Source organism: Octopus bimaculoides, chromosome 30 (assembly GCF_001194135.2).
Source record: "Octopus bimaculoides isolate UCB-OBI-ISO-001 chromosome 30, ASM119413v2, whole genome shotgun sequence".
In the NCBI taxonomy this organism is placed as follows: Eukaryota; Metazoa; Mollusca; class Cephalopoda; order Octopoda; family Octopodidae; genus Octopus; species Octopus bimaculoides.
This window is the reverse complement of record NC_069010.1, coordinates 157,886-168,831: the sequence shown is the minus strand read 5'-3', so window position 1 is coordinate 168,831 and position 10,946 is coordinate 157,886. Positions and strand designations below refer to the sequence as shown.

Here is a 10,946-nt window from a genome sequence, read left to right as displayed (position 1 = left end):
ATATATATATAGCAGACATTCTACTCTAGGCTATAAATGAAGGGAGATAACTATGAATATACCGGATGATATTAAAACTGTTTTATAACAATAGAAGTGTTTAGGGAGGTGCTTAGACATACAACAGCAGCAACAACAACAACAACAACAACAACAAATGAACAGTTTATCTTCAAAATTTATCTGTATTTCAAAGGGAGCCAAACCAGTAAAACGGTCTCTATGTAGTAGATATATATGCTAGAAGTAGAAGCCAAGTTGACCACAGTACATACCTTATCACCTGAAAGAAGAATACACAGGACAATGAGTTACTGGCTCCTCTACATTAAGAATAAAGTTAGGGTGGTTATGGCTGGAATGCATTTGATCATAAATCTCTGACCTGGGACTAAACAACAACATTTACGTAGAAATTCCCTCTAATAGGCATCCGAGGGCATCAAAGCACTCAACAGTTTCAAGGGCTTCTCTGAGTATTTTGAATGTACATTCCTCTGGATTACAATGTGTATACCATTTGAGGAGCATCTGGAAGCTCTGTTCTATTGTGTCGAAGGGAAAGTCATGCTTGATAATTTCTATCTCAATAAATTTCACTCCTAAGAACACACCTGCCAAAGATACAAGAAGAAAAAATAATTGCAACGAGATTAACAATAATATGAAAGATATGAACCTCAGGTTTTAATAAATATAACAAAGAAACTACATCAATAGAGAAATGTTTAAAAAAAATAGTAAAGAAAAATGAATAAGATAAGACAGTGTTCTCTTTTTCTAAGAATGTTGATTAGAAAATAACAAAGTTGAAATAAGGTATAAAGATAATCATCATCATTTAGCGCCTGCTTTCCAGGCCCGCATGGGTCAGACAGTTTAATTGAAACTGGTAAACCAGTTCCAGTTTTATTTGGCATGGTTTTTACAGTTGAATGCCCTTCATAATGCCAACCACTCCAAGGGTGTAATAAGTACTGGCACATGTGCTAGTTACGTGACACAAAGATCAATCATATTACTTGGCTTGAGAGGTCTTCTCAAACATGGCATATTGCCAAAGGTATCCATCACTTATTATTGCCACTGTGAGGCCCAATGTTTGAAGATCATGCTTCACCACATCATGCCATGTCTTCTTGGGTCAACTCCATCCACAGGTTTCCTCCACATTTAGAAACAGGCACTTCTTTACATCGGCTCCCATCATCCATATGCAGCACATAACCATAGCAGTGCATTCGTCTCTCTTGCACATCAGATCTGATGCCTCTTACTCCCAACTTACACCACTCTGTTGTACATGCATACTGACATTGTGCATCCACCAAAGCATACTAGATTCATTTCTTTCAAGCCTACACATGTCTTCGGGAGTCACAGCCTGTGTTTCACTGCTGTGTAGTATGGCCGTTTGCACATAAGCATCATACAGTCTTCTTTTAACATGGATGGAGAGGCCTTTTGTTACCAACAGAGGTAGGAGCTCTCTGAACACTACCCAGTCTATTCTTATTCGAGCAGCTATATTTTCAGAGCACCCACCTCCACTGCTGACTTGGTCACCCAGATAACGGAAGCTATACACTACTTATAAGCATTTGCCCTGCCATTTGATGGAATCTATTTTCTGTACATTTTTAGAGTTTATTGAATCTGTGCGCATTCTACACACAAAATCTATTTTCCCTGTTAACCCTCCTCTGATATTGCTGCACCTCTTATGTGTCCATAGCTAACATTGGGTACATCCTATGGAGTTTCTACATATGCTTTTTCTACAGATCTAGCAGGGTCATCTACATAAAGGGCCTTGTGATTTGTCTGTGTTCCTTCTTACTAAGACTTTCATTTTTGCTAGATTAACTCTAAGGCTCCTTGATTCTATACCTTGCTTCCACACCTGAAATTTCTTTAGTTATGGAAATGATATGATTATAAGAACAAGGTCATCAACATAGAGGAGCTCCTAGGGGCAGCCTATCTTAAATTCCTCTGATATTACCTGGAGGACTATTATGAACAAATGGGGGCTGAGGACCAATCCTTAGTGAACTTCTACTTGTTCCCTCAATTCATCACTATACTCGTTGCCAACCCTCACCTTATTAACAGCATTCCTGTACATGGCTTGTACAACTATCACCAACCATTCCTCTATCCATGCCTTCCACATTGATCACCAGATAAGGGAGTGGGGAACCCTGTTGAAGGCTTTCTCCATCTCAGCAAAAGACAAGTATTGAGGTTTTTCTTTGGTTATGTATTTCTCTTGCAGTTCACCCTGACACAAAACCAAACTGCATCACATCTAGACTAACTCTCCCCCTAATTAGTTGGGCTACGATCCTCTCTATAACTATTATCACCTGATCCAGCAATTAGATACCTCTGTAATTATTTCTATCTAAGGCATCACTTTTGCTTTTCTAGCAGTTGTCCATGGTGCTGCTACACCAGTCATTGGGTATGGCTCCTTCATGAACCACCTGATTTACACTATGGGTGACTAGAGCATAACCCACACTGCCAGAATTTTTAAGCATCTCAGTGGTTATCCCTGATGGGCCAAGGTCTTTGCTGATCTTCATATCCTTCATGGCTTTAGCTACCATGTTACTACCTATTCGGATTGCTGGTCCTTCTGTTGGATCCACATTAGGCACACACTCCTCCTCCCATGCATTCTCTACATTTAGTAGCCTTTCATAGTGGCACTTCCAAGCTTCTATCTTTGCAGAGTCACTAACTGCAAGAGAATCAATGTCAATGCAAATACACTTCTCTCCAACAACACACCATTTTCCCCTGGCATACTGTCTTGTAAGACATTGGCAAACGTCTTCCTTTCTGCTTCCCTTCTGGCTAAGTATCCCTGCTTCTTAGCTTCCCTTCTTGCTGCCTGATATAACTCTTTGCTGCCACCATCCTTCCAGTCCTTCCAAGCCTGTTTCTAATAGCCCTGTAAACTAACTGTTCCACCACCATGTCACTTTAGACCTGGTTTGGACTTGGCATAAACTACAAATTTGGTCTGTGACTTGCAGTAAACTCTCTCATAGAAACCTGTAGTTATCTTCTATTTTGCAATGATGTAGCCCCTCCTCCTTCTCATCAAATGCTTTAGTTATGACATCTCTAAATCTCTGACTATTCAAAGAATCCTTAAGCTTCCATATCCTTCTTTTCCAAACTAGCTTGCTTCTTGGAATCCTTTGTGCCACCAACTTGAAGACACTAGTAAATAACCCATGCTGAGGGGTACAATCCCCTCCAGGGAAGGACTTTGCATTTATGAGCAACCATGATTACACCTTTCTAATGAGAATGTAGTCAATCTTGCTAGCATAGTCACCAGATTTATAGGTTTTCAGGTGACTAGCTGGCTTTCTGAAGTTGGTGTTTCAAATCAGTTGGTCATTTGTATCACAGAACACCAACAACCTTGTTCCTTTCTCACTTTGGGAACCAATTCCATGGCCCCTATGGACCCTATGGAAGACACCTGCTTGCTGCCCGACATGTTCATTGAAATCACCAGTTACAAAGGAAAGTAACTGACAATTATTGAGAAAATTTATGGTAAATAGATAGCAGGAAAAGTGTGTGTGTGTGTGTGTGTGTAGACAAAAGTGTTACTATTTGAGCCCCTGTTCTGTTTTCTTTGCTTTCTATTCCTGGGTGGGTACTCAGGTACTTCCAACATAAAGCCCTATCAAAAGCAACTATCATTAGACTTGGTGGCTAGATTCACAACCATGACCAATTAAGGCTGTAGATATTATCCAACCACCTAGTTCGCAGTCTAACCCTAAGTCTGCTGCCACTTGGCTCAACTTGATGAATCTATTTTGCAGTTCTTTCCTGCAACATTCTTATTTGATATCTGTAGAACCAGAGCTGTGGAGATTTAGTGGCCCAGCCTGGAGAAACTCCCAGATCTCTGAGCAGTGTGCATCCTTTTGAGTAACATTACTTCAGGGACCCTTTAGAAGATCTCCATTTCGGTTGCTTGGTATCATCACATGGCAATGCCTGAAATAGTGTGAGGCCTCTCCTCCTCTAATAAATACTTATAAAGTATCAACATTTAGAAACAGCTAGAAAGTGGAGTTTGAAATATGAGACAATACCAGTAATATTAGGTACACCTGGACTAATTAATATGCAAATGGACATGAATGCAGAATGATCTCAACTACACAAAGTACAAAAGATAATAGAGTCAGGTACACAGAACATACTTCTAGATTCATGACTCATCATAAGGATTTCTTTTACTGGATGAATGCCGCAATTTAGAGAGAAGTCGATAATGGAGAGCTTTTAAAGTAAAACTAGCAAAGAGAAGAGTTTCAGCTAGCAGAAAAGAAAACAGGAACCACAACCATCGACACCATACACATGCAGACACTTAAGTCCTGAAGGAATCACTGCATCCACCAACATCATCTGGGAAGTTATCGTATTTGATAAGCAAGCAGATAGACGGGGTTAATAAGGGTTCTATTTGGTGTACTCAGTGCACACCATAGGTGATGTAGTATTAGAGGCAAGTTGATGGAGAGGAAGGAGTCTGAAAGTAGCAGATATACAAGAATAGTTAGCTGACAATAGTTTTCTTTACCTAGCTGATATAATCATAAGTAGAGGAAGCTATTCTGAAAGTAAAGTAATTATAGAAACAATGAGGTGAACGATGTATGGGGGATTATTATGGTCAGTACACTGCTATCTATTCATCACAAGAGAGTTCACAACCATCAATTTACTGTAAAGAAAGTTCATCATGAGGAAAGTTGACTGGGAAGATATATCCATAATATCTCACTATTAATAGTTAAAAAATATTTTATTGAAGAATAAAAAAAAATCTGCAAATTGATAACTAAACTTATCCTGCAGGAAATTGACGACAGTGATAAAGATATGGAAAGGATGTGGAAGATGAAGTTTGGACCAAAAATTGAGAGAAAATCCCAAGAGGAAGGAAAATAGAGGTCAAACAGGACAAAGAACCAAACCAGCTGTTGGAGAAGTTGACTAACACATTCAAACATAGAAAAATGGGCATAAGATGAGGATGATGATAATGCACTAGTTTCAGGGAATCGATTTTACCCCAGTGTATGACTGGTACATTTTGTGTGATTCCCTAAAGGTATAACAAGTTGACCATGTCATAGATGATGTTTTCTCTTAATTTAGATAATAAATCATTTTCTATCAGCTGACTGAGAGGATATTATGTTGACCCCTGTGTCAGAGGTCAACAGTTCAAATCTAGTCCCAAGCACTGCTCTAGGTTTCTGGTAGAAACATCTCACTTTAGTACAGTTTACCTAGATGTAAATAGGTACCGTGGGGAGGTACAAAACAGTGTTGTAAATAATAGGAACTTTGTATAAGTGATATCTGATGTTGTTACACTTTCAGACAAGGAGAAATGGAATGTTGTGATGTTCATGCCTTTCCAAATGATATTTCTAATGTAAAGGGGAATGAAAGGATTTCAAAGGAGAAATGGAATATTGTGATGTTCATGCCTAGCAGAAGACTTAGTGAAGACATAAAGCAAACCAAAACTTTGTCATTAACTCACCTGTCTACCTTTAAACAACATATTTTAGTTCTCTCTTCCAAAAGATAACACTAACATTATTTGTGTTTTCTAGTTTAGCCATTATTACCAGCCATGTTAAGCTCTGTGGATATTTTCTGAAATTTCAGTGATATCAATATGTTTAACAGAATTATTATACAGCTAACCTATCAACTAGATATTAGGAATGGAACCTGTTCTCAGTGATTTTAACAAATAAAACAGCTCAGGTGAAAGTAATATTTATAGAAATCTATTAGGTATTGTTTTTTTTTATACTCACCCACTTGCCACCAATTACTTCCTAACCTCTCAACCACTCTCACAAGATTCTTCTCCTTCAGCTTTAAACTCTCTGAAATAAATATTTCCAAAGTTTATAATGTATGGTAAGATTTCTTTATTTCTAAAAATAATCTACAGTTTATCAGACATTCCTATCAACAATGGTCAACTGGTGACCATTATGGTCTTGGTCAATATTTCTATACTTTCTAATATACTGATATTAACTCTATTGTCTTCTGAATTATCCATTTTACAAAGCATTCTAACCACGTTAGATATTTTCTAAAATTTCAGTAAGATCAATATGTTTAATAGAATTATTATACAGCTAATCTTTCAATTGGAAATTAGGATGATGTCTTCTCTCAATTTAGATAAATCATTTCTAGCAGCTGACCAAGAGGATATTATGTTGACCCCTGTGCCAGAAGTCAACAGTTCAAATCTAGTCCCAAGCACTGCTCTAGGTTCCTGGTAGAAACATCTCACCTTAGTGCAGTTTAACTAGATGGTAATCTTTAATTTTAACTGCCCCAATTCACAGGCTATCACTATGTCCTCAGAATCAGTTGATATTTGTTATGTAGAGAGGAATGAAAGCATTTTGAATGATGAATGGACTGTTGTGATGTTCATGCCTTTCCAAATGATATTTGTAGGGTAAAGAGGAATGAAAGGATTTCAAGTAAGGAATAAAATATCATGATGTCATGCCTTTCAAATGATATTTGAAATGTAAATTGGAATGAAAGGATTTCAAAGGAGAAATGGAAAACTGTGATGTTCATGCCTTCCCAAATGATATTTACAATGCAAAGGCAAATGAAAGGGTTGTCTGAATGGGTTTTGTCCTGCGGAGGTTTTGTCTGCGTCCCATAAATTGTGACTCTTTTAACTAGCAAAAATTTTGACTTTATTACTGTGACTTTTTTTCTTGTGATTTACCGGTCACCAGATTTACGCTTCTTTCTGTATTCTGTGACTGTCACATTATAGAAACATTTCTCATGGCACCAGCACACAATTTACAGATGCTTACATTTTTTATATTTTCTGTAAATTTTTTACGAGTCTAGCTAGTATTTTAGTATCGTAAGATATTCCTCTGATCCATGGTCAACTGGTGACCAATGTACTTTTTGACACCATTTTAATATTTTCTACAGTAGTACCACCACAAAATAGACTAACCTTCCTAAACCTCTTCTCTCTACATAATCCTAACAATATAGCAATCATCTTCTTTATCACTACTTGGTGAAAATACTTTTCTAGTTTTACCAAATCAACAACATGGCTTTCGCCTCTCACCTCTAGAATTCAGTAACCAACATTCTTCTAATTTGCAGCTTAATTCGAATGTCAATCCAGTCAATCCTCCAAAGATCTAGCCACAATATCTCAGGACACACCACTTCAACTAGGATAAACATACACCTGAACTCTTTAATGAAGGTTGCTGCCTGTAATCGTTTATTCTAATTGTACCCCATCACAAGTCAACACTATGTCCTCTGAATCAAAAAATATTTGGATGTCATACATCCTCCTTAATAACTCTACCTAGGTGGAGCAGAAGATAATGACAGGTATCCCAAAATACTTCAGTATAATTGCACGAAACTTCATCAACTACACATCTTTCTTCATTCCCACCTTAATGCACTGAAAATACTTTAAATGGTACACAAGAACTGAGTCTCAAATAAACATAAAGAAGATCAGGATATAGACCAAGCTGCAATCACCAGATCTTGTATTTGCCCAGAAGTTTCATTGATTGTATTGAATCTTGTAGCCAGTACCTATCTTGAAGCGAGAGAGAGAAAGACACTATGGTTATCCAAGCATCAAACGAAACTCTTGTGCTTGGACAAAGACAACGGATGCAATATGAGATTTACTATCAGTGAGAAAAACACATGGAATTTACTTTTGGAACACTTTTCATCATATGTCTGTCAGATTATGACATCTGGTTGAACAACAACAAAAATAACCCATCAGAAATTGTAAAACAAACAAAAACATTGTCCAACCACATGGTTCCAGGTTCAGTCCCACTGCGTGGCACCTTGGACAAGTGTCTACTACTATAGCCTCAGGCCGACCAAAGCTTGTGAGTAGATTTGGTAGATGGAAACTGAAAGGAGCCCGTCGTATATATATTTGTGTGTTTGTGTTTGTTCCCCCAACACCACTTGACAACCGATGCTGGTGTGTTTATGTCCCCATAACTTAGCTGTTCGGCACAAGAGACCGATAGAATAAGTACTAGGCTTACAAAGAATAAGTACTGGGGTCGATTTGCTCGACTAAAAGTGGTGCTCCAGCATGGCCGCAGTCAAATGACTGAAACAAGTAAAAGAGTAAAAGAGTAACTCATTTGCTTACCCCTTACAACAACATACAATAACAACATTGTTATTATCTCACTTGTTTACTCCTAATCAACATTGTATCTCACTTCCCTTTTCGAAAACATAATATTACCAATATTGTCTCAACTAATTTATCCATATTACTATTGCTAAACTGAGAGGTTATTTTATGAAATTTCAGTAAATACTTCAATATTTACTGCCAACCACTCAATTGGAAATTAGGAAAGGAACCTATTTTTAGTCAATCTGAGAAACAAAGAAAGAAAAAAAACATGTGTAGCTAAATTTTACAGAAATCACTTAATTCTTGTTATTTTATACTCACCATCTGGCAGTAGTTTACTTTCTGAAGGATGTGCTGATGCCTGGACTCCTTTGTTCTCTGAATGTGGATTCACTGAAATAAATATTTCTCGTTGCAGTATGATATCATTATTTCTGCTAATAATCTATCTTCTATTAACATGAGACATCTTATCATCGATGGTTAACTAGTGACCACTATGGTTTTGGTCATTATTTCTATACTTTCTAAGGTGGTTATTGAAGAGGATACAGTCATGAGCTCAGAAATAAGACTGGTTTAAAGTTATACAGAAGAGACTGGATGTAGTTCAGAGTGCAGACAATCCTAAGTAGGATTGGAGATCCATCAAGGCAAGAATTATTTGGAGAAATTGAAGCAGTGTAGGTCATTTGACCATCAAATATGAAGAAAGTCACCCTAAGAGTCAAAGTGCAGTAGACAGATAAATACTTCAGCTGAAACGCCTTCATGATCTTTAGGTCAAGATGCCTCTTTGCTAGATGAGATGATAAAGAAACGAAATAATTAGTGGTCAGCTGCAAATTATAAGGCTAGTGACAGGTCCCTCAAAGGGAAAGTATGCAAAATGCTCCATAAAAAGGATGGGGGAAACAAGAGTTAAGCTGAATAAGCTTGCAATCACCATCTACGACATAAGTGTTGAGTTATTTGATGTAATGGAGGGTAACAAGAAGCAGTTATCTGCTAAGTCTGGCGAAAGTAGGAGAGAAAAAAAGATGCATCAGTTAAGAAGGGAGAAGGACTTAGAAAAGCAGTGGAAAGCTGACCAGACCCAAGGAGAAGGAAGGTTTGCTAGCCCTGTTTGAAGATCTACAGAAAATGTGTTGTAACATACAAAGAAATATCAAATGGATTGAAAGAAGAAACGAGATTAAATGGATGAAAGAGTAGTTCCTCAAGACTGCTTATGAAGTCATGAGGATGCTGTCTGTCGATGTTGAAACCATGAGGCTAAAATGCACTAAAGATAAACTGGGTACGCATGCACAGGTATGGAGGATGTTATTTTAATCCTTTATTGCTTCTGAAAAGTTGTGCCTAGGGTCACAAAACAATGATATAAACGTTTTTTTTTTTTTTTCGATTTCGATTTTGGCAACCCAGCTGTATATACTGCTTGAAGTTAGAAACCTAGAAAATATAGAAGTAAATACTAATTTAATCAATCCAAAACCTTATAGTGTACGTAAATATATACTACTAGCTGTTGGACCTGGCATTTGCTCATGTTTTCCGTGTTGAAGTTAAGCCTACCTCTGACCTAGTATTGAAATCTTCTACTTTCCCCGTACCAACTATTACCCATTAAGATGGTATATCTGGTTTAGCAGGGATTTTACCCAGTTAACGCTTTCAACATATTTCATCATAATGGACCATCTGAAATCACAGTCAAATTTTTGGGTGTACCTCCAACTGTTGAGAGCAACGTTTATTTCTCTCCTCTTAATGCCACCCTCTGTACAAAATTGATCAGTGTGTCCAATCTCAGCAAAATCCGAAGGAAAATGTTAAATTTATGTCATACAATAGAATCCACGTGACCATTTACATGAAAATATCCCATTTTAAATCCCAATACATTATATGAATAATCGATGTTTCATATGTCGAAGTGCTTAACTCTACTCATGGGTCAATTTTCTTCAAAATCAGTTCATTATTTTATTGTGAATGAATGTTGACGATTTCTGCCTTTCACCAGTTTACTTTTAATTCTACATGACTCCAACGATAAACTTTTCCTAAATGTTAAATTTCATCAAAATCGGATGAATTCTGTAAAAGTTACAGCATAAGATATTAATCCTATGAGGAATTGCATACAAAAAACCTATTGATTTCTTAAAATCCCCACTCATGTGCAATTATTGGTTTTTGTCAACTCTTCATGCTAGCATCAACTAATGGACATGAACTGTAATCATGTGTAAAATTTCTACAAAATCAATAAGAATGTCTCTAAGGAAATACTTATTTGCATTTGTGCCCTATTAAAGCCCTTTTGAATTAAATAAACATCTTTACCATCTCCCCTACCACAAAATTTACCTACATCTCAAATTTCATTAAAATTGGATGAAAAATATAAAAGTTACAGCCAAAAATAAAATCCCTATGGGTATTTGCATACAAAAAGCCTATTGATTTTATATAACCACTGATCAGGCACAATTATCGATTTTTTATCAACACTATATACTGAAATCAACTCACTGCCATGAGCTTCGATCACTCATCAATTTTCATCAAAATTGGACAAACAAAAAGCAAAAGCTGCAGGAAAAAATAACATCGTTATGGGTATTTCCATTCAAACATCCGATTGAGCTCACAAAAATCT

The 10,946-nt window shown here is 36.9% G+C and overlaps 1 protein-coding gene across 1 annotated transcript; it reads right to left on the bottom strand.

Moving 5' to 3' along the window:
* Window positions 1-204: 204 nt before the first annotated feature.
* LOC128251272 (p53-induced death domain-containing protein 1-like) lies at window positions 205-10,186 on the bottom strand. Its single transcript, XM_052978052.1, has 4 exons — window positions 10,155-10,186; window positions 8,600-8,712; window positions 5,886-5,957; window positions 205-614 (listed from the first exon to the last, which is right to left on the bottom strand). The coding sequence occupies exons 1-4, from the start codon at window positions 10,184-10,186 to the stop codon at window positions 406-408; spliced, it is 426 nt and encodes a 141-aa protein (XP_052834012.1). The 3' UTR covers window positions 205-405.
* Window positions 10,187-10,946: the final 760 nt, after the last annotated feature.